This window comes from Cephus cinctus, unplaced genomic scaffold (genome assembly GCF_000341935.2).
Source record: "Cephus cinctus unplaced genomic scaffold, Ccin1 Ccin1_scaffold0215, whole genome shotgun sequence".
Classification (NCBI taxonomy): domain Eukaryota; kingdom Metazoa; phylum Arthropoda; class Insecta; order Hymenoptera; family Cephidae; genus Cephus; species Cephus cinctus.
The window spans coordinates 3424763-3449565 of record NW_014332933.1 but is presented as its reverse complement, the minus strand read 5'-3'; the positions used below and the strand labels follow the sequence as shown (position 1 = coordinate 3449565).

General features: G+C 43.4%; 1 protein-coding gene across 3 annotated transcripts; it reads right to left on the bottom strand.

Annotated features, from left to right (window-relative positions):
• Nucleotides 1–1013: 1013 nt before the first annotated feature.
• Nucleotides 1014–12227, bottom strand: LOC107265387 (microtubule-associated protein Jupiter). 3 transcript variants are annotated; one of them, XM_015734800.2, is made up of 5 exons: nucleotides 11753–12227; nucleotides 4130–4506; nucleotides 3778–3801; nucleotides 2751–2837; nucleotides 1014–1444 (listed from the first exon to the last, which is right to left on the bottom strand). In XM_015734800.2, the coding sequence occupies exons 1-5, from the start codon at nucleotides 11812–11814 to the stop codon at nucleotides 1242–1244; spliced, it is 753 nt and encodes a 250-aa protein (XP_015590286.1). In that variant the 5' UTR covers nucleotides 11815–12227; the 3' UTR covers nucleotides 1014–1241. The 3 variants fall into 3 exon arrangements, with proteins under 3 accessions (XP_015590286.1, XP_015590288.1, XP_015590289.1); XM_015734802.2 differs by lacking the exon at nucleotides 3778–3801; XM_015734803.2 differs by lacking the exons at nucleotides 2751–2837; nucleotides 3778–3801 and having other exon boundaries at nucleotides 11753–12225.
• Between the last annotated feature and the right edge of the window lie 12576 nt (nucleotides 12228–24803).

Here is a 24803-nt window from a genome sequence, read left to right as displayed (position 1 = left end):
GTATTATTTTTTCGTATTGTTTACAAAATGTTTATTAATCAATGCCAGAGTACAAAAAGGGTATTCACGGGAAATGCGATACATCACAAACCATGTAAATTTGCAGTTTAACTCACACCAAAACGAGGAAACATACTTTGTGGAATAAAAGTGAAAACAAACATATACGTATACATAATATGTAAAAAGAGGTTTCTCGCCGATAAAATAAATACATTGAATTTCCGGGTGTGTCGTACGGTGACAAAGCGAATTAAAGAAACTAAATGCGACTGGGTAAAAGTTTACATTAATCAAATACGTTCGACACTAGACATCGTCATTAATTGGGATAAACATCGATAAATAATTGAATAGCTATTAATAGAATAATCGAATGCGTTGGGTTACCGTATTATTTATTATACGTAATTAATGCATCGAAATCTCATATCAGCCGAAAATAGACACAATCGTTATCCCGCTCCTTGGCAGGTAGGCTAATATAGTAGGCAGTAGAGCAAGTACTCGCCGAATTATAAATGCGAAATGTGAAAAGGCACGGAATTAAGAAAGCACTTTATTTGAAGTGAATACAATGTACTTTTATTAATATGTTCCTTTTTCTTTTTAATTATTCTCGAGAAACAACTATCTAATGTACAATTTCGGTACGCCGAAATCGATTATCGTCCGCTAGCTTAATCGCTAATTATAATCTCATGCGGACCGTCACCAATTGTGAGGGGGAGGCAGGAGGTGGGACGGGGAGAGGGGGGGAGTTAGTCTTTAATTTAAAGGAATTTCGGGAGATCCGATGACTCAGGACTCTTTCGATTTAAAGATAACTGCAATCGATTAATCACCAATCAATTGGACAGGATCAAACTTTACCGCACTTTATACGATGCTGCTAACGCTTTTAATATTTATCTCCGCTAAAGTCGAAAATAATTCGACGCTAATGAAATTTTTCTAGTTTCTTTTCTTTTTTCATTCTCTTTCTCAAATCGTATAACTTCAGTCATTGTGGGTTTCGTTTGCTTTTAGAGTCTAATTCCTTTCCGCTATTCTATCCTTTCGCCAACACTTTTTTAATATTTTTTTTTTTCTTCTCATAAGATAATAATCTTGTCCTCGTCTCATACGTCTTTCGGAATCTCAAAAAGTAACGACAGGCCAAGGTGTATTTTGAAGCGAGGAATTTTTAAAAATGGTTTTTGCTTTTTTGATGTTACGAGTCAAGTCATTTTATCCGGCCTTTACCACAGCCCAGAGGAATATCCACCAGGTGGTACGCGATTACGTCCTTGCATCCTTCCACCTCCAGCACCCGGCGATGTCTCGTTTGATGACTTTTCCACGCCGTTCGTATTCGCATTCGCGTTAGCGTGTCCATTTTGCACCGGAGTGCCGTTGTTCTGCGAGTCCGGTGAATATCCAGTTCCAGTTACCGGGTTACCATCTAGAGAAAGATAACGCGATAGACAATTACTCGAGAATCAGAAACATCACCGCACACGTTTTAGGAGAGAAGACCATCATTTATTCAGAATCATTAATTGCCAGTGTCCCTGTGCATCTACGTGCCTGGGGCTGCCTTTACTCGCGAATTTGCAGCTTAACTTTTGTTCTTATATGAAAAAATTACAAATTTCTCCTTACAAAAGTAACTCGTGAACTGTATGAAATTTCTGGCTATTTAAATATTTATTACAAATATAAATATTCCCTTTTCAGAGGTAACTCTCTTTTTCATGAGATTGTCCGGGCATGCACTAAATCCCAGCACGACTATTGTCCCCCGGTATCATCCATGCTCCTTCTATAGTGAAAATTTCCAATTGAAGCAGTTTCTAAAGAGCCACTTATTTCATTCCATTTTTATGCCACCAGATTGAAAATGACTTTTGACACAGGACATTAGGATCTTACCATCTGAAAATTGGAACTGTCGAATCATCATTAAGGTGAATTCATGTGCATTGGTAGAAAATGATTTTTGGACAGTTGGCACGTTGAGACTACAATTAATTGAGTACTGAGCTTGTCAACTCGTTTCTATAGCACACGATACCCGGCCAGGAGACATTCGTATTACAATATAGAAATAGAAGAAGAAATTGTACTATAAACTGCACAAGACTAAATATATCTTTAATATATGCTAATTAGAAAAAAAAAAAAAAAACTTACCCTTCTAATCTAGAGTGATCAACACTTACTGCAAAGAGTTTGCCAAATTTCATTTTAAAAAATGCACACACCGAGTATCATTGAGAAGATCATTAATCGACTCCAAAGAAATTTGAACAGGAAAGAACATACGAAATTCGGCATAACCCTTGTTCCTTGAAAACGGTGCACTGCAAGATCCATGCAGAGACCATACGAATTTGATCTCAAGACTGTATTAAAAGCTACGAGACAGTTGGATCGTTAGTTTAATCAAAATAAATCATTCCCAATGATCCATCTGTCTAATTGTAAACTATAATTGGAAGTGCCGGAGATTGACCCGTCGATGACTGTTCTCTTATTTTTAAAAATCATAAGGTACATCATTAATTACATTGACTGTCATCGAAGGACCATCCATAGTAATAGAGTGAATTAATAGATAAAATATATCCACAGGATGGGATCTAATTAAGTGTTTCATTCTAGGATCTATGAGGGAGTAGAAAACTAGAGTAGAAGGAGGAGTAACGTACCATAAGTATATATAGATATAGATTTTATAAATTTCAAATGCCTGGGAAAAACGTTACCTCTACATTTTCGTGCGCTGCGCCTGACTGGCGTCACGTCAACTCCATCTCCGGTGACCGGGTTACGTGGCATGCAGGACGATCCTCCTGCAGGAACCACAGGACAGGACGATCCGCCACATACCCAATAAAGCCAAACAAATTCACCCATGCACCACGACACACCATTGCGAAACCACCACAATTCGCCCCAATCACATGTTAAGAGTGTGTACCAATTAATTGTGTGAACGAGTCAAACATATGATAGTAATTAACCAATCACTTAATAAATTTACAAATAGTATTGAATAGAAAGAAAAAAAAAGAAAATTCAAGTTGGACTCGTTCACGTGTAAGAATTAATAAGAAGTAAAACGGCAAGAAACATATCAATGGTTAAATGATAATGAGTTTTGATTCGATGTATGATAATAAATATTGAAAGTTAAGATACGTGTATCCGTAAGAAACAGAAATAGAATTTGATTATAATAAAAAAAAAATTAAAAAGCTTTTGCGCGAGAGTCGTGGGTCACTTTCTGTTAATAAATCTTATTCGTACTTTTAATTTCGTTGAAAGTGTGTTTATGGCTGTCGACCATATTGATTTCGGTTTGCGAATGAATTCAAGAGTGAAACAGAAGAGGGCGGTCGGAGGCTCGTGGATGATAAGCAAAAAATAAATGATAAGTATATATACAAAATCTAAGTAGACACACGTGTAGTGAACTACAAAAAAAAAAGGTGAAAACTGTGAAACGAATCGTTAAGCAGAAAAGTTACCGCAAAGTAAGTATTGATTAACGTAGTAACAACTGTGATAACGATGGTATGACTAACTCAAAATATGTGTTTCCAAATTCGTGAAAGAGGCCCCTCTACGCTTTGCAAAGGTTCAAATAATATGTAAGTTCTAAGTCGCGACTGAATGATGAGTAATGATCTCTATGTTCCCCGGCATAAAGTCGAGTCAATCAATAGTCTATACAATGTAGTGTGTAGAGAGTGTCGTGTCATCTACTTGTATGTCTCGTAACACACTTACGAAATCGTTTGTTTCTCCTAAAAGCTGCTTGTGAACAATTCAATAGAGACGATGTGCATTGAGTGACAATTTTCTAATTGGCCTGATAAATTAAAAATTTCCTACTGTCCTCCGACAATAATTTATCGACAACAATACAGAGGACCAAAGTCAAGTCAAATTCGATACTCTTTAAATTCCTCCGTACAAAACTTTCCTAAATACGACTTACGGTACAGTAACCGTCACAAGTATACGTCATAGTTCTCTGATTTTGTTCTTAGACTATTTTCTATTCTTTTTTTCTTTCTGAAGGAGGCCTTTTTATTATACACATATTTCAAGATAGCGGTACGACCAATCGGTATGTTACCTGTATTATCGATGAAATTAGCGTTGATGCCGTTGCTAGGGGCATTCCCGTTGTGACGAGTGCCGTTGGAGTCGATGCTCCTAGCTGGAGAAGAAATGGCCGAACTCTCACCGCAGAGTGAGATATTGCTGCGCATGTGATTTTTCGAGTTTGGGGTAGGTGGAGCATCGGGAGGACCAAACAGACGTTTGTATGAATCATTACCAGGCTTGTTGCCACGAGGGGTATCGGAGCAGTTGTTGCTCCCGCTATTGTTCTCGCCAAAAATCGTCGATCCCAGCTGGGACTGATTGTGATTCTTCACCCGGCGAGGACTCGTTTCCTCGGGAGCAGCGCCGAAAATATCACTGCTTCCACCGCCAGGGGGTTTCAGTACCCTGAAACAAGAGAGAGACAAAAGAATTATTACCCAGGAAGGCGTGCGCGAGTTAACACGTACAGCGAAAAGAAAAAAAAATTTGCACGTGACAAAAGAAAAAGTTTTAAAAACCGGGCCTGGGGTTTAGGGAAAATTGCGAAATTGCCGTGGCTCCTTTTGTACACGAGAACAATAGACAATGGTCCAGAGTGACACGCGTTGTCGCGTGTGTTTCTTGCGCGCACGAACCCGGTGTAAAGGAGGCGTGTTAGCGCGTGCCAATATTCGCTCGAATGCACTCTAGCTGTTATTGCGATAATTAGTCAAAAGCATGGCATACCTTCTTCGTTTTTACAAGTTCCCGTAACGTTTATCTATACCCCATTTGCATTCACTCCTTGCAATTACCGCAGTGCAACCCTCGGTGCGTAAGATACACGCGTCCATACCCTATTAGACCCTTTGAATTACCATGTAAAAATGCAACCCTCCGTGTGTGTTTTTTTTAAACTTCTTTCGCGGCGATGGACGAAACGTCAATTTGAACTTGAGACCCGATATCTCAAGAGCACTGGCAGTACAGTTAAATAACGAGGATAATCAATCGATCGTGGGATGTTAAGAATCCTGACGGAGTAATGAAAGAGACAGGATGGGTGTGCCCGGGAAGTAATCGTCGGTTTAGCAACGTAACCAAGAGCTATTCCTAAGGTCGCTATCGAATTGTTTTACTGTCCAGATAACAGATTATAGGCGCTGTGACGCACACGCAATGACTATAATATAAATAAATTTTATATACACGGCATTGTCATTACATAATATAAAAGTCCTGTCGCGCACTATACATATGCAGGTTCTATCTATCGATTCTGTCTTCTTGAAACGGCCCAGATACGTTGCCCAGGACCAAGAGCCAAAATGGACATAGAGCCAAAATGGAGCATGAAAATAGGTCGAATAGACCGCAAAGCGCACGAGTTAGGAAGTAGATAAGATTTTTGGTCGTATTGAACGAATTAATGCAACCAAAATGGAGAGTAACACAGAGCGGAACGATATTTCGATATTCGGATGAAAAAAAGTTCGTACCATCTCGGTCGCGTCGCCACGACGTCCCCGACGTACCTCTCGACCGATAACGGGAGCATCACGAAAACGAATGTCTATTAGAAGGAAGGAAGGATTCATCTTCACGAAAGCGACACAGTCGTCACGCCACATCGATCTTTATATTATTAAAGGACCTTTGCGACGTTACCGTGCCAGGCGAACGAATTGTCAACATTCCGTAAATAGCATACGGGCGTATATCTACACGGCAAGGAAAATATGGATGTTCATCGATAATAAAATTATCCCATCGCGACGATCGTGCTTAACGACTGTAGGCGAGTAGTTGATTGCAACAGACTAGATCGACGGTAGAGAAAGAGAAATATGTGTTTCAAAGATACGAAATATCGACAGTAAATCGACAGAGGAATATGTAACCGTGAAAAATACCAGTTACAAAGAGGAAATTGTTATTACGCCATTATTCCATCGCGTGCAGCGTAATTATAAATTACCACTGTGCACGGCTGTATAAAAGCGATGCGATTCATAGAGCTGTGGGAGCCGCTACGTGAATATTGAAATAAGTTTCCGTGACACAGAATTTCCACGTGCCGATGCGTGCTGCACGGTGCGTCTGCGGCAGGAGTGGTTTGAGGCTTCGCCGAGGCGTGAACGACCAAAAAAAAAAAAAAGCAAGAATATTACCGAGTTACATCCGGATTCCAAAAAATAAATAATCCCAGCTACGAGTGCTTCGGTTATCATGAAATTTTTTTCTGCAATTATCGTCATCAACCTCGTTACGTTTAACTCCGAGATATTCGTGAGCTTAATAGCCCTTGCCGGGTTCAATGGAAACGTAAATACTCGGTGCGAGCCATTCGACTGGTCGCGTCTAGTGTAATCGGACGTAGCAATTACTGCTGTCAGTCGGTAGCTTGTAAACCGGCACGTGTGAAGCTACTAAGCGGGCACGAGACATTGCGATGCGATTGAACATGAAGGTGGCACCCGCAATTGCGTTAAAGTCGACACTGGGAAGAGTTGCGGAATTGAATGATAAAACGTGCTAGAAGACGGGTGACTAAGCAATGGAAAATAAATATGGAAATGAATTATCAATGACTTTTGTATAGGTCGTAACAATTTGTTGTGTATATCCCCTTCAAGGATCAGTGACTCGATTGAACGGCTAATGACGGCCCGGACTAGGCGAATAAGTGCATCGCCGGACTTATGGCTAATGGTATATATATCTCAATGAGCGACCTTATAAAGGAAGTAGTTTACCGGCTGCATTGACTTTAAACACGTTTATAAGGAGCGCCGAGACGTTTCAGTCTTAGGAATGATCGATGTACGTGAATTCATGGGGAATTTGCTTGGATTGGCCAATTAAGTGTAACTATACCGATCAATCCTATGGAGGACCCACTCGAGACTCGATCGATTCCGTAAAGCCGCTGATTAATGGGACTTTTATCGGTACCATTTGTGCAACAGATAGGAGTCAATTGAATGAAACAGTTCGGTAAATTAAACGATGCCTACTGCATCCCACCCACTTTTACAGCATACATATCTATAGTGAAACGAGTGTAGACGGAGTAGTAAAAAAATTTTATTGTTCAAGGAATTCTAAGGTTAGCTCTTTCCAGTCTATCGATTACGGCACGAGCTACCCCTATTACCTATTCTAGTGCACCTATGAGCAAGGGGTGCAAATACCCAGTAACCGTATACTGACTTCTCTGAAGATTATACCTAGAATCAATGACCCGTGCACGACTTCTGTAAAACTAAAGGTGCATTCAGAACTGGCGACGCTAACGTACGGTAAAAGAGAATCCCTTTGAAAAATGTGCATTATCATTGCATTCTAAGGGTAGGACGATCGATTTCGAAATTGATAAATTGCATTTGAAAGGACCGATGGAATGAGAGTCAGTATCGTTGGGTGGCTTCGTTGCGAACGCGTCAACTGGGAAATCCGACTTTCTGGGGAAGCCTTACTTTCATCAGCCCCAGGATGAAGCCCCGTACTCAACCCCCAAGCGTCGCGACGCGATTCTCATTCGCATTCGCGAGGGGTGAGTAACCTATGCAGTTTACCCCGTCACCGATCTGACTAGCTGGTATATAACGTTGAGGAATTGAGACAACCCCCCCACAGTACTTTAACCCCTAGTAATATCCAGTATCCTTCGCCACCCTCTGGTAATGACAACAGCCCTGAAACTTAACCCTCTACCACCCCGACGAGGCGTCATTAAAGTAATGCGATATTTGGCTAGTGGAAAAATGCAAGTCAGTCTAGACTTCGTACAGATAGAATTGATTCTTTTACGTAAACATATTTGCCAGCCACGCGCCATGGGCGCACATAACCTATAAGATCGATAGCCTTTAACGTTCAACAAAAGTAAACGTGGCCACAATGAGGATCTTCTTCAATAGCTAATTGAACATTAATTAAATCGTCCTCTAATCGTACCACTAATTCGATCTACGCTGCCATTAATCGCTTACATTTTTGGCTCGCCAGACTTTTCCTTAACGATAATTATCAATTAAGTATTAACCTCCTTAATGAAACCTTCCCTAACAAGGTTAACGAGGGAGTGTACCCTTTTAAGCTGTGCGTGGGTTACTCGGTTTTTTTTTAATCTCTAGCCTCCTTTATTCATCCTTGGAAGAAAATACATTTTCGGACGGTGACGGCAATTCGCAGAGCTGCCAAAGAAGAGTCAGGAGACACGAGAAGGATGGCGTGAAGCGAAGGAAGAAGGAGAGGAGTGTTAAGGCAGTCAAAAAGGAAGCGTCGAACTGTCAAGGAGATACGTGTGACTTGGAAAAGGAATGCAAAGAGCGTCTTCTCTTTGAGGGGAAGAAGCGTGTTACGTGTTATGTACGAGTCGGTTTATTTATCGGCTGGAACAAAGAGCCCAGTGTAATAGCAACCATAGAGAAAGCACTGTCGAAGAGCGAGGAGTTTCGATCGCTCGCGAGCAGAGCACGATAATTTATCCTTCAATTCGATAAACATCGAATCGATCGATCCCCTCGATCTGCCAAGATCGATCCAGGCGTGAGCGTGATAGGGAACCAGTGTTATTCACGCGCGCACGAGAATGTACTAGAATTTCATGGCCCGTAACGGGCTGGCAGACTCGTTACGTTAGGTTCCTCAGTGTCCTGAGATAGGATAAATATTAACGAGTCGACGGCTAAACTGGTATGTACGATCATCGTCCTGACGCGAATTCAGTTATGCCGGACGTTGCCTAATCAATCGTTAAATCGTAGAATCATTGAGAAACGATGATCGAGCACCTGTACAGGGATAGGAGTTACCGGGAACTTTGACAAAACACAGCCGTGTAGACTATGCAGTTCCGTCCGAGTCGTAGTCACGCTTTCTAAGCCCAGCTGGCTCTCTGCGCCCGCAGTTCTTATTTCTTGCTACTCTTCTTCGTGTTTCTTTTCTTTTTTTTTTCAACTATCTGTTTTTACTAGACAAGTCCGGCTGCAAGGATGGATACGAGGTCGTAGTCGGACGATGATTTTCCGCTTTGGGATTCTTTTACTGGAGAAGGGGATCTAAATCTGGATATATATACACATACACACAATGGAGAAGTGATAAGAAATAATTGTATAGTTATACCGTCTGTATGTATTCTTGTGTAAAAAACGAGAAAAATCGAAATATCGAGGGAAAAGAAAATGGCAAAATTTCAACAGACTCGTCACGGTTTAATGAAAAAGTGGAATCGACTAGAATGACCTGAATGAACTCGAGAACGGGGAAACCTTGAATATATGCTCATTCACCCTGTAAATTTAACCTCCTTTCTGCAAGCATGCAACCGGACAGATTTAAAAAGTTTATATTCCCGCTTCGTTACGCTTCTTGGACGCCGCTGAATAATTTTAACAAATATTTAGTCTACCGTTTTTCCTCAATTAAAACTTACTCAACTAATCAGTTGCGTTTTTAATTCGTTTTATAAAATCAACATAGGTATATACATGCAGTCTTTATTTTTATTAATCACATTCGCAGATTCAAGGTCGGAAAGAATCGACAAGCAAATAACGAAACTGCACGAGTATTACCAAATGAAAAAAAAAAAGTATGGCATGATCGTTAGTACATACTGTTGTCAGGAAGTGGGCACGGCCTTTTATCAGAGAGTCGGCACGCTTATCGCATCTAACACGGTAGACACGTAGAGAGAAGATATTTAAAAAAAGAAAAGAGAAAAGGACAACAAAAAGCCGCCGATGTTAAAGGAGCGTGTCACTCAAATGTCACGATACGAAAAACAGTTTCGCAAATGCATAACAGCACAACGACGTCGTTCGGTCGTTCTCAGAAAGCAAGCGAATTAAAAGCATCGTCGCGAGATACCTGGAAGGATATTCGATTCCGCGAATGAGTCATCCCAAGGCACTTCCGGTACTCTGAGTAAACTTCTCGCTTTAGGAAAACATTATTTCACGGGGCAGACGTGAACTCTGAGTGCTTAGCACGTGGGTGTTGCCCTGTGTGGAATTATCGGATATATATATGTATACGAGATGCACGCACGTCGTTTCAAAGTTACTCTACGCATTTTCATATTCAACAAACAGTTCGATATATGAAACGACTGTGTGAAAAATCCGTCATTTAGCATGACGCTATCGCAAATCCAGCTCATGCAGTGAAAAAAAAAAGTACAAGTCTCTCGAGCATAATTATGCCTATGTTTATCATAAAATACAGTTAACACAGTGACTGACATACGGTATAACTGGCAACAGTCATTTTTCAATGGCTACTTAATTTCTTGGTTAGGTTAAGTTAGCCATAGTGAAATACCTAGTAGACTGTACTTTTACGTATATATTTGCAACAACTATATGTATAGTCAAACAGTCAAAGTATAATGGTCCACGCAACGGTTGTATGGTCCTCGTAATCACTCTTCTTTAGCTGTGGTAATAATATTCGTCAGCCATAATACCATAGCTACTGTACTTATATTACGTGGCTACTGTGAAAATATATATAATTTTCGCAGCTAAATTTTTATGAATAATTTAGCCATAATCTTTCACCCATAACAGAATCGTTGTAACGGCTATAAGATTATTTACAGTGTAAAGACAGTCGTTTCCACGAGTAATTTCAATACGAGAACTTCGCACCTTGAATCTACGAGACATTGACCGCTCTCCGTAACGTTGAAGCTCGCGTGTAGACGTTATCGAGCGCGTTAAACTTTATTGAGGATGTGTAAACGAGAGACGAGCGAGTGTTTCGGTGAAATTAAACAATTTTTATATGACACTTAAGCGCATTGACGTATCGATAGAAACTGATAAGAGGAATCGATAAGAAGGCATGAAAACCTGAGAAATTTCTTTAGGACAAAAAAGGCCAGACTCGGTTTATTATGCGTGATTTGTGGAAGAAAATTTATAGTGTATACCCATTGGTTTAGGAGTCCCGTTACAAGAAGCATTTCGATCGATTTTTCTTATCAGTCAAGTGGGAAAAATGTTCGATGACTGATAAGACACGAAACAATAGGCAAGGTATAACATTAAATCTCAGAGTTTTCCGGAAATGAAATTTTAAATGAATCCTCAGACGTTTTATTGGAACGTAACGCCTGTGCCTGGTATCGATTAACATACCATTTGCATATCCAAGAAAGAATCGAAGGATGATTTTTGCAAAAGTCTCAACTATTTTTTTAAATTTTCTTAATGGATTCTCTCGTTAGTCGTGTCATACTCTTTGAGATTTTTGAGATAAATTTTGAAATTTTTCATCGCGTGCAATTTTTATGAGATTTGAGCAAAACTCTCGAGTGACCTTAATATCTCGATCATTCACAACTCGTACGGAAAATTTCTGCAGAGAAGATCGATCCGGTTCCACTTTGGTCCCGGGAGCCTGGAAGCTCGTTACCGAGGCGCAGGAGCGAATCGACTATTCAACGACCCTATAGAAATTTCAATAAAAGCTCAGCGTGCAAGTACGAAGGAAGATTTGCAAGCCGTGCTTGCAGCCCTCGTAGAGGACCACTTTGATGATCGACCCGAAGACGTTGGGTGCAACGTCAACGAAACGAGGAGTGGTAGCGCTCCCCCTCTTAGCCCACAATGCGGATATTACTTTTTTTTCCTAATAGTTAAAAAATAACATTTACCTCTTTTTCCCATAGCCGACATTGTCGAGTTCGACATGCCTATAAGCGGCGTAGGTGGCCATTCTGGACAACTCAGGGACAACTCAAACGAGGATAATCAATGATGCTCCTGGAGATTTCCAAAATGAGGAAAAGTGGACGCTGACCTCCACTCGGGTCAAGATCTTCGATCGGTTCGTCCCGTAAATGGGGATGCGCGTTTCTCCCTTAAATCGCGTTCCTGGATTTAATTAACGGTGAGAAGAGACACACGAACGTGAAGATAACGAGTACGTAAAGTTTAACGATGCTAAAACTGCCGTGCACTAGGAATTTACTTTTCGCGAGGTTACGTAAGGTTTACTGCGGACGCGAAGATTAAATTGCAAAGATCCAGTTGGGATCGTAACAAGTTTACAAGTATTAGAAGGAACAAGGGAAAAGCGATGCGCGCGGGTTTCGCGTCAAGAGGCGAACTGGCAGCTGAGTCGAGAGTAACCGGTATATAATACCACCACCACCGTACCGACCTGCTGGCAGGCAGCCCCACCTTGGAGTCGTTCCGTTCCACCCCCGCGACGCAAACGCTACGCTGACGCTAGAACGCCGACGGGTTTGGATGGCGACGGCGGCGTCGCCGTCGTGCATTCACCTCAATCAATACGCGCGGCTAACCAGACTAGGAACATGGTGAAGCGGCTGCATAGGTGTGCACCACCTTCTGCAGCTCTCCGAATGGGCCACTGGCAATATCGTATATCTGGTTAGCTTCACCGGATACCCCAAAGAAATATCCGGTGCAGACCTTCTGCAAATGACGTGACGCGCGCAGATGGAGGGGGGAGGGACGCGCTGCTTTTCATTTCCGGTACCCAAATTTTCAGGGCTTCCGCGTCCCTGCTGATCTCTATTCTGATGGTAATGGTACCAGGATCATCCCCCTGATCGATCCTATGTTCCCTGGCCTTTCCTAAGGTCATCCAGGGGTGCCACTGATCGCGTCGCAGTCCAGAGGTTTCTTTGGCTTTTACCAAGGGCTGGAATACACCCGAAGCCCCATTAGAGTTTTCACTGGCGTCCTCGATATTTTGTATATTCAAGGAACTCGTGTGGATAATACTTGGGAGACACGTCGGCAGACGTCTCCACGGATGAGCGGACATTACTTTGCGCTCTGACGGACAGAGTCTACCCTGGTCGATACTAATTGTCGTACCGCGGGATAAATTCAGAGACACGGAGAAGGAATGTCGCTAATCGCTCGAGCGAGACGAACATTTGACCAGCCGTGAAAACGTAGTTTCTCGGAAGATCCTATACCAGCCAGACGATCGTCCGGTGTAAATTAATTTAAACTCAGCGGCACTGGGCATCGTCGTCACCTTCCACGGGAATACATTCCCGAACGAAGACATGGAAGATCGGAGTGTCTAAGAATAGCGAAGCCACTGGGTAATTAAGTATCACCCGTTCATTAACAGAGCGTCCTGAGCTCAAAATGTCTTTGAGACACGAGTAGCTTGGTAAAGCTCTGAAAAAAAAAAAAAAAAAAATTAAAAAAAAATAGTCCCCAACTACCGAATCCCACTAACCAACTCGACAACTGGGACACGGATCGTCGTAAAATCGCGTAACCGTTCTCCTCGCTTAGAAAGCATCCAATCCTCACGGCTGGTACCCCAAGTCTGAATCGCGGCCTCCTTGAGGTTTTAAGAGAAATCCCGGCAATCCCACTTACAATTACAGCACGATAATCATGCTCGGTTAGAGTTTACGTTAATAGACGCTCCTCCAAACCGAGAACCAAAGGCGTTTATACTTAGTCAGTACAGTAGTCGAGCGTCCAGCCGGACACGACGAGGTACCACCCGAGTGGCTCAAACGAAAGGACGACACGAACTATGCAACCGAAATAAGAAGTCTAATATTAGTCAGACGCATAGGTATTCGTGCCTTGGGTTTACGTCTGTGCGAAGAAATCCCTATATAGATAATCGCGGCCACTTTAAAATTCACTGTAAGACCATATCGCCTAAGCGCTAATGGATAATAACAGCGTGTATCAGTGATACACGCGTTCGTAAATACCAGACATTAATCCAACACCCAAAGCAACGAGGTGATTCCAGTTTCTATGGCTGAGAGTTGGACGAGTTATCGCGGTTGCAGAAAATTCCCCCAGGTGAAAGCCATTATCGTCCGCATGCAGATCCGTCTGTTGGCTCCACGCGCGTACGTCTCACGTGTTGCTGGATAAACTGAGCGTTGCGTTTTCATCTAAGTCAAACGTTCAAGAAGCGGCAAGACTAATCGGCATGAAGACGAAGGCGAAAGGGTCTTGAAGATCGTTACCGACAGAGATTCATATTAGCGTCGCATTCAGTACGCACGACGTACAGGATTCACCAGACGCGAGTCGAAGGCCATTAAAGGCATTAAGTGCATAGTGCACCGGTATAAAGACGCAAGTGCCATAGGAAATGGCATTAGGTGCACTGGAGATAATTGAGAGCAGTTGCGCTCGAGAAATACTACCTATATAATCGTGTACCGTATGAGACTCGTAAGAAATCAAAAGGTGACCCGATCCTCGATTCTCAAGAGAGTCCACAGTCCTCTCGAGCCGGCTGACTTTTACCGTGCAAATATACAAAAGACCTTATGACTTTAATTTAACACTGGACTAATCACGACCAGCGGCGCTTTCCTCGTGAGTCGAGCATCGCGCACCTTTTAAACTTTCATGCTCTCCGGCACCGAGAGCATCATCCTCTTCCTGAGCATCCACGTGTGTGCTCACTGCTGTTCTTTAGTAGCGACGCGGTTAAACAGTCAATTAACGTAATGACCGAATGAGTGTAATTGCATGGACGGTTTCGACCCATCGTGCACGTTGTACACGGTGGCCGCTGGTACCACGGATGAATTCTCATTCTAGTTTCCTCGAAGAGAAGTCATTTGTAGATTCACCGCGTCGAGTACCTGATGTTCTTAGGTTATTTTGAATTGGCAGGAACTTTCTGAAATTCAAGGTTACCTTTGAGTACTGCAATCAAAGTGACCTGAACCTGAGAAATTATATGTGAAACAGTTACGTAGTGTCGTACGACCTTTCTTTGACGAGTTAGAAGTCAGTCACATGGACCCTGACCTACCTCTTGCCTCAGGGATCCATTAACACAGCACGCGTCAATGATTCGAGATCATTTATGCGGTCTGTCTATACGTCTGTCTGGTATCTAGGTCCCTGAGCTCCTCTGGGACCTGCAGAGACTACAGTAGTGGATCCTTGCGTAGAAGCGAAATCCACCTGACAAGGTTTATGGAATTGAAAGAAAGCTCCGGTAGGAATCTGGAAAAACTGATCTGATCCACCTATGTCCTTGGTGATAAAAGCATAGCGGTTCTTCACGCGCCAGATATGGCACCGATCACACCGACGTCTACCAGTAGATTCTACAGTGTCAAAAATTGTACGAAGATCGCGTAAGCGTATTTTCTTATTGATTTTAGTCGAATTCACGTGCAACCAGCTGAAAATGGCCTAAATAATATTTTAGTATCGGCTATAAAAAATCGATCGTCGAATCCTACTTGACCCTGTACGGTTACGATACTTGTAGGTATCGTGTGAGAGCTGTCAAAATTGACTCGTACCATTGAGCTGGTACGACTATACGATTCGTATTCGTACTCTCTTTATCTCTCTCTCTGTTTCCTCTTTCTACACTCTCGTTCAAGTGAAATATCGAGCTGCTACTTTGTTTACTAAACACACGTGCAAGTTTGGCTTTACCGAAAGGATCCGCGAGAAAAGCCAACGGCTTGCACGTCCGCTACTACGGAGTAGCTATTTCGACAAGTTCACAAGGCGCTACGTGTTTTCCGAGAAGTTTAGCGTCGTGAATGCGTCTAACGATTTAAACGTTACAGTATATCCACGCGAGTCTTTGAAATTGCGAATAAATCTCACGCGACGTACAAGCTAAGGATTTTCGTGCTATTAACGAAACAAGGAACCAACGTCGATTCCCGGTGACAATGATCTTGTAATTTCCGAACGTTCTGCGAAATCCTTCGAATTAAGACGGCATCGCGTCACGGGTTAGCCTCCGTGTCTCGTAATAAAAGCTAATTAAGAAGGCTCGTGGGTTCGCTTTAAGCTATTCCAGCCACCAGATTTAGTAATTAGTCACCAGCCGAGTAGTCCAAGAGTTCAGCGACCCGCAGACCGAGCGAACCGTGTTTCGTACGACGGACGGAATCAGCAGTCTCGCTTATTGACGTGCAAAGAAATTTCCAAGAGAATGAGGTACGAGAAAAAAAAAAGATCATAAGAAATAGCAAGAGAGAGAGAGACGGAAAATAAAAGAGAAGCAATCGGTAAGTACACAATAAATATTTACCAAAACCCAAGACCGTCCACAGTCCTGCTCGCAAATGCGACATACACGCGGAACATACGAGAAAGGGGATACAAAGCGTAGTACGGCGACAATCACTCGGTGGAAGAACGGAACGGTCTTACGGAAGAGGATTCCAGAGAGAGGAGGGAGACTCGTTGGCATTTCTTTAATCCCAACTCAGAGAACAAAGAGGAAGAAAAGTGTCCTCCGAATGGCCGGAGGATCGACGTAATATCCTACGGCGAAGAAAAGGCGCAGGAACGTTCAGCGGAGGCAGGAAGAAATGGATCGGTGGCAGCCTTGGAGTCGCGCAGGGTTAGACAATGGAGTCGTCGATGCAACCACATCCGGTGGTCGTATCTCCTGCGCTGGCCTATACGACCAATAGGCAAGTCCCCCTGCCATCCCGAGGACTCTAAATAAGTACGTGACACACGTGAATACGTTACGTGAACACGTTCCAAGCTCTGATTTCATTCGAACTCGATAAGCACGACTGGATCAGAAGTCATCGGCTTCATGATCAAGAGCAACATCGAACGAAGGTCGTAAGCTGGTTAAACCATCGTCTAACAGAAGCGGTCTCATCTTCAAGGGTTTTTCAGAGTCTTAGGAGCCCACTGCTGTTAAGAAAGCAGAATAACAAAAGACAAGACTCCGACGTGCCAGATAGGAAGCCGCAACACGCTAAACCCAAGGCAACGATCGATACTCCCTTTTTGGAGCCGCGGTAGGTCTACCGAAGAGTCCTGGAGGAGGGAAAGAGCGAGGCGAGCTGGTAAAATAGCGAGCACGCGCTTAGCTAGCAGCCCAGTACTGTAAACCGACTGGGAGAATGAAAATTTTCCGAGATTCCTCAACTGAATGCGATCTTCGATGTTTCCCAAGCGGAGCGAACCTGTCTTCTTCGAGCCAGCGTTCGGTAACGGTAGATACCGGTGAGGGATACTTACGCCAGAGATTCCGGCAAACGGAGTAAAGAAGAAGGAGAGAAAACGGTGGTCGAATCGATGGTAATGGTAAGGCAGGTTAAAAATAAAGGAAAGACGAAAAGGAGGAAGAGAAAAAAAAGGACAAAGCGTTCGAATAGCAGGAAATCCAACAGGGAGTGGAAGCTTACACGTGGCTGTCGAAAGAGTAGATAATTAGTCAGAACACGCTTGAAGTTTAAAAGCGCCGGGCGAAAACGAGCGCAGGATTCACAGGTCGTTGCTTCCTGATAATATGACGTATATATGTACGTACCATTAGAATTCATATATATATATGTTAAACAAGTATAATATTCATTTGTCGAGGAATACCTCAGTCTTAGGTTGGTAACCGAAGTGAATCGGAGATTCTTGCTTAGGTTACTCTCCTTTCCTTTAACTCTAGACCTGAGAACAAAGAGAGTCCATTTGCACCGGGAGACGGAGTACTTATGACACTGGATGCACTTGAGTGGAGAAGCCGGTAGAAAGGTGTTTAAAAGACACAGATAGCTCTGCTAAAGGAGGATAATATCGTCGGAAGGAGTTTCTTACCTACGGCGGAGAAGCTTAGGATTTTACCATTAAGAATAAGGACTTTGGCATGTATAAGACGGTTATGCGATATCGTGCGAATCGCTTAAGAACTCTTGCGGTCAGATGGAATTCGCTTGGGTGCAATTAGTATCGATGTACATAAATCGACGAAAAAGTTAAAAGGCCTCGCATGACTGACGATCGATAAGGTTAATAACAAGAGCATACAGACAAGTCGATCTCGTGAATGCACCAAAGTGCATTTATCTTAATGCATTGGTATTTATCTTAGAACCGTGTACGTCGGTATACGAGAGTACGTGTTGGGTGGGTATTAGGGATTGCAAGGTGCATAGGTGCATTCTATAATCACTCAGGAGACTCTTGGTATTCCACGAGGTCCCGGAGTTTCTTTGCCAAGCAAACGAAGTCCCTTATAGCATCGTAAATCGTCTCGTGAAAACGCGCACGTTTTACATACTGTCCAAGTTAGAAAGTGAACCTAGCGTGCGTACGCATGAACATAATCAGACCGATCGTAGAGTATACAGATATTCCCTATGGTAGTATTAAGTCGAAATAAGTCTAAAGAAAAGACAAAAAGGTCAAAATGGAAATCTGATAGAAATAAAAGAAACGGTATAAAAATAGGGAATGCACTTTTGCCCGGATTCGTAACGCCTGGGATGTCTCGGTCAGTGAACACAGCTTTATACCGTTCTCGCGGTTCCCGCCCAATATTTAAACGTACGTGCGCACGCAGTTTGCCCTCCTTGAGGTCCGCAGCACCGAGTTATCCATATGACCGTTCGCCTGGTTACTTTGCATTACTAGGTTGGGCTATGCTGGCTCTCCCCGATACAAAGCGTCTAAATGCCACAGCAGGAATAAAAGGCGCGTCTAGGTAAGAGGAGGCGCGCTGAAAAATAAGAATAAACAGACGTAAGCGCAGAAGCGAAGAATGGGACAGTGAACGGGGCATAAATGAAGGTCGCGCGACAAATCCGCTGCATCACGAAACCGAAACTGGCCACGGTGCCGTGATTGGAGTATAACGGTGCCGAACTCTCTCGTTCGACTTGCGTCGGGAACCCAATCGAAGGTACCGATGGGCTATCCGCAGATCGTGCTTGAAATTAAATTAACGGTACACGTTCTGATAAAATAATAACGTACGAGGCCAAGTCGGGGCTGTGCGTGCAGCCTTAGACGGCGAGCGCCCAAAAGTTATTTCTACGAAGAGGGTCGGGGTCCTTACCTATGGCGTCCACGTATAAGAAGAGACCCAGGAAGAACTATTAATCCAGATGGGAAACTAGCTGCTCTGACTTAGGGCTCCGTAGCCAACGCGTGCCCTCACGCAGTCCAGACTCATCTTCCAGACATCTTTCCTTATACCTCGAGCACTGTAAATCTTCTCCCTTTAAACTCCATCTAGGCTCCCTAGCTGCTGCGATCGGCAGTCTACGTATACCAATTCTGGTTAAGTTTTTTTCTCTTCTTCGCCACAGTACTTGACTCTCTTCCTATCGTCACGAAAAGTACCGACACCACGATCGCCATATAAATGAGCGAGTCTTCGGGTTTAACGCTTATAAAGTATTACGATACTGGCGTTTCCTCCTGGGAGGGCTCGATATCTATCGCCTACCAACGTGTTCCTCTTGTCTAACGGGTTCGTCGATTGCCTACTCTTTCGCCATGGGACCACATCACGGATTTCCATCTTCGTTCGAACAGTCACTTATCAGTAGGGGGTGAAGAAAGAGACTTCTAAATGATATAACTCGGGGGAATTTGTTCCTGCCATAACCGTCCAATGGATCTTGAGCTTTGATTCTATATATACGACTGACTCGACAGGAATGATATATTACACGACAACCAAGCACCAGGGTCAGTTGGATAACATAAAATTCTCATCTGATCGATAGAATATGAATCCAAAGAGATTCCACGATAATTCTAAACCTAAGTACAGGTCAAAAGCGTGTTGTAATTTTTTTAAGTAGCACGTTCCATTACCCACCGCTACCGACACCCAGATGGAGCCACCTTACAAAATCCTTAAGCTCGAGGAAATCCAAAGTGTATCTTTTCGATCTGCGCGGATATACGGCCAACTTCACAGTATAAAGCGCCTCGTGGAACGTTCTATATACGATTTTTGAAAAGACAATAAAAGACGAGGACGTAAAGAAAAGTTATAAGAAACGACCGTATAAAGCTGTAGCTAAAAAGAGGAGCACGGATTCGCGGCTGAAGTATTGAAGACGCACAAGTGACGTCGATTTTCACGGCCCCGCGTCCAGTAGGCTGATTAGATTTTAGTATCTTGGAATCAGGTACCCTCTAGAATTCGTAATGGTCCTATTCTAAGAATTTCTCGACAAAGGATAGCGATCTACGAATTATCCGCAGAGGATCGATCGGTAACTATAATGGCTCCCAGATTCCATTCCGCTCTATTTAATACGTCAGAGTGGATCGGTAAGAAGATGAATCCCGAAAGCTCGGAAGTTCTTGCAATTATATGTATAACGTTTCCCGTCGTTATGACGCAGGTAAGCGAGACGGATTTTATAATACATCCGGAACACCCGTGGCTCCCTTTTGACTCTACGTCTCAGGATCGCCGAAGGAAGGTAATGTTTACGGTTGGCCGATTCCCAGATGTCGCAATAAGCGATTCGCCAATCGGCCGTAGCGTATTCGTCAGTCAGTATCTCTGCGGATATCCTGTTACGAAAATGGATGGTAAAATTATTCCAACCCGATTGGGCATTACAGTCGAGGATCTTATAGGGTGATGAAACGATCTCATGGACCCTACAACGATATCGTTATTCTCGAGATCGTTATTCTCGAGATCGTTACTCATCTACGATTTACAGTTAAGAAATCATTGGAAATCAATCGATCGGGATTAATGGCGACTCGATTAGTTTGGGAATCAATCGAGCAAGTCAAGTATCGCGTAAAAACAATGAATCCTTCGAAGGAACCCAAGAGACGGTGCCGATACAGTGGTTTTTCCATGGATCGGCATTTGATTCGTCGGATTTAGCGCTTCGAGATCATCGTTAACTTTTTTTTTCCTCAAAGATCAATGGCCCTACACTCCTTCGTTTTAACGATAATCAACTTTAGGATGGCCGTTGTATGAAGATTTAAATGCGAAATTTGTGCAGTAGCCGAACGAGGAATAACTGTGACGTTTTTGGACCTGATTCTGATTACCTACAGAGATGCAACGGTCAGTGGAGTCTGATAAATAAAACGAAATAACGTGGGTGTGTACGGAAGCCATATTGAACAAGGCAAAACCGGAACGACATTGCCATGCACTATGAAGATGGCCGAAGATTAATTAGCTTGGCTCCACGTCACGGTATTTAATTTGGTACCCAAGGCAATCGACGTAATTTTATTAACTGATTTTGAACTGACGAAAAAAATATTTTCCCACCGACTCCAATCATTGTCCCCATGCATTATTAAGTATTCTTTATGAAATTGCCTAGTTATAAAAAAAAAAATTCCAAAAGTACGTCCCGCGCAAACACGTAGTAAAACGGATGCGCAGCATCCCAATAATAATAATTAAACTAATAATTGCACCGAGTCCACTACATACGTAAATTACCGTATTTTCAATCTTTAGCTTAATAATATACACAATGGAAACAATCGTTTCCACATTAACGACAAGGAGATACTCTACGTCCTATGGCAGTTACCACCTTAGCTCAAAGCATCAGGCCAGGACGTTACCACGTGTTAGAGGTTCTGCGGTACCCAGTGCTCGTGGCCGATGATAATCAATTTGTTCAGCATGGCCTCCGAAGTGCGACAGGGCAATTTTTTAGCAGGAGCTGCAAAACCCTATAATTTGCACCCGCCCCGACTCCAAATGATAACGAACAGTGGTGCTAACTGTCATCCCGGACAGTATGCAAGTGTGAGATTAGTCTTTACAGGCCTTATCGAAATCCAGAAGACGCCAGCGAGTAAAGGACTTTCTTATAAGACTGTACGGAGCTAACGGAGGCTCTTCCCCAGGAGTAAAGTCGATTTGTTCAGCATGGCCTCCGGTGTGTGACAGCTCGATTTTGCTCGTGGCTTAACGCCGAGCTCTCTGGATTCGCATCGGTAGTACTTGAGCGCAGATAGCCTACGGGACACCCCAAGTACATAGAACGGATGAGAAACTAAAAAAATGTTGTTTTTTTCCTCAACAAATAAAAAATTCTCACCACATAATGCAGAACCAAGTGACTCCTCCTGAACGAAGGCAGCGACAGGGCGCAATGGCCTTAAACGCAATGACCATCCTCTACGCTCGTGCGTACCTAAGTCAAGGGGTTCTGATGCGTTACGAGCTCTAATTAGGAGCATCAAGCAAATCCGTGCTTTGCCATCCTGGCTCCCATTAAACTCTTCGTATAGTATTGTTCCCTTAATCGTCGGTGGGACGCTCATTGATGGCTTATCACGAAGAAAACTCAATGGGATACAGAGAGAGGTGATTGATTAGGAGGTCGGTGCGACGTCAGAGAGCTCGATAGACGTGCACGCACGTGGTATCGATAAAAGTAAAATTTAAAAGTAATGAAAATCACAGAGGTCCAACGACGCCAGTATTAACATTACGTGCTTCGTGTAAGAATCATTTAAAGAATCGGAAGATTGCACAATAAGGAGATGGCGTACCTATGCTCCACGGTCAATCATTATACCAGATATGATAGGACGCGATGGTAGGTCGCCCAGGTAGGTATTCTAGGTACCTGTGTACATACGCATTAGGCACGTACGTACGTACGTAGTTATCCTGGCTGGGAGTGCCGCTGGAGGCAAGAACACTGCGAAAAAGAGTATGCACACCGAAGCATGATTCCGGCCACCAACACCTCCCACTTACGTTCCCCCTCTTCTACCCACCCATATAAATATATATATATATATATGTATGTATATATCTACCCTACAGTAGGTACTGGCACCAGTACCTTTTCTCTTGTCTGCTCCAGTCTAGACCGTTCTTCTTCCTCTCCTACCGTTTTGCCATCCCGGCGCAGCATTTCCGACCGCGAGAGCCCGAGCTAGTTTATTTCAATGAACTAGTTAGAGTCAGGAAGCCGATAGAGAATACGACAAGCATTTTTACCGTACCCGTAGGGAGTGCATCCTTATACATACACTTATCCAAGTCCGAGATAAGATTAAGCGCTACCGTCTCTGATACGAAGCCAGCAAGACATGCACAATGTACGCAAGGTGCACAAGAGGTCACGGTGCATACGAATGAAAGGGTCTTCGAAAGAAACGGTATCACTCTCCCGCATGTCAAGTCATCGCGGCTGAATTTAATATTCCATTTGCGAGGTGGATACATGCGCGTATTTAATTACACGGTCGATCGTAAATTTCAATACCAGGAGTGAATGAGTGTGTGTGAGAGAGAGAGAGAGAGAGAGAGAATATTTTCCACCGAGCCCACCGTGCTTCCAGGACTTCCCAAGACAGCACGTAGATGCTCAACCAGCAGGTTTCTTAAGGACGAGGTTGGCAGTTAGCATAGCCACAAGATAAATCCTGCCAGCGGACGATAGTGAAACGTGTAAAGTCTAATCCACACGACTAGTTCATCCTTCCGTGTAATTCAATCCGCGGTGTAGTTACCCAGGTGCCTTAGTAACGATGAGACAACCTGGAGACACAGAAGTAACAATCAAAGGTCTGCCCGTACTCCGAAGTAGTAAAGTTTTCAGGGGGGGGTTAAGTAACCAAGCGTCCCTTGGTTATCGACCGTGGTAAAGAGCGTAACGGTAAAGTAAATGATAAAACAGACTTGACCCGGTAATTCTCATCGCGAGATGCACTCGTGCAATTACACTCAAATTCCTGATCCGTCATGCGCCTCCGGCGATGCCGCGCGAGAGGAACGTTCTGCACCTGGTGCAAAGTAAAAATATAGTGATATAACTCCTTGCCATAGGGAAGTGGTTACTTCTGGTGCAAATGAAATCATGTACTCTCGGTATTACACTACCAGGACGCAGGAGCGTAGACTCGGGACTCGGACGATCAACCTGGATCGTTATGCTCGTTAGAGATGACGCTGCTCGCTCGGTCCTGGTACACTCGGCAGATATACACGTATGACGTGTTTTACGATTCCGCGAGTATTTACAACACGGAGATCGAACTCGCCGTTACGATAACCTCGGACTACTCGAGAGGATCGCTTGGGGTCCATGAAGCAGATGTTACACCGGAGGTTATTTCCGGCGAGTTATCTCGTGTTGGACGATCCAAGCACCGGTACGATAATCCTGTCAAATTCGACTGGTAAGGTTACCGGTATACCTATAGCTATTGATAATATACGTGAGTGGGAATGGGTATAGCTCGAGACTTAAGATACGTACGTTCGAGTTACGCGATACAGACGTAACCAAGTGCAAGATCATGGACCGCATCTCGGATGCTGCGACTGCGTGACGGGATAGAGATATTTTTAAGATGCATTATGGATATTCATTTTTATGAGACTCGATGCGATCGGTCAATCTTCAGGAGCTGCTGGTTCTCGATTATTATCGCTAAGTGCAGAAATTTGATAACAATGCGAATCTCTCCACTTTTCCTCTCTTATTTCGAGTGAGATCCGTCGAGTGAGAAAGCCCGGACGTGGAGCGATACGCTTTCGAGGGATCGGTCGATCTTGCATTTCGTACCAGTGTTACACGTCAAATTCAATAAGGAGGTGAAACGACGATGGAGGAAAAAAATTGGAAAGAAAACCGTGACGACTTTCTAGGGAATTCGTTGTTTCCACGATCGATTCAGTGAAATCGTATCGCACGGAAGTGACGTATTTTTTCGGTAGGTAAAGCGAACTGATAAAATTGAAAAAAAAAAAAAAAAGATTCGCAGCAAGATAGTCATTCATAGTCAATAGCAGCGTAACAGATGAAATTTCGCGGTATGTCATTGCCGACGATAATCAATGAAAAAATAATTTTCTCCTGGTACACACAGTCACCGTATTGAACCGTCCAAATTTCGACTAAGCATTTTTCCGCATTTCTCAAGGTTTCGCGAATATCGTCGCTATGAAATCGTAACCGGTCGTATGGGAAACGGAACCCG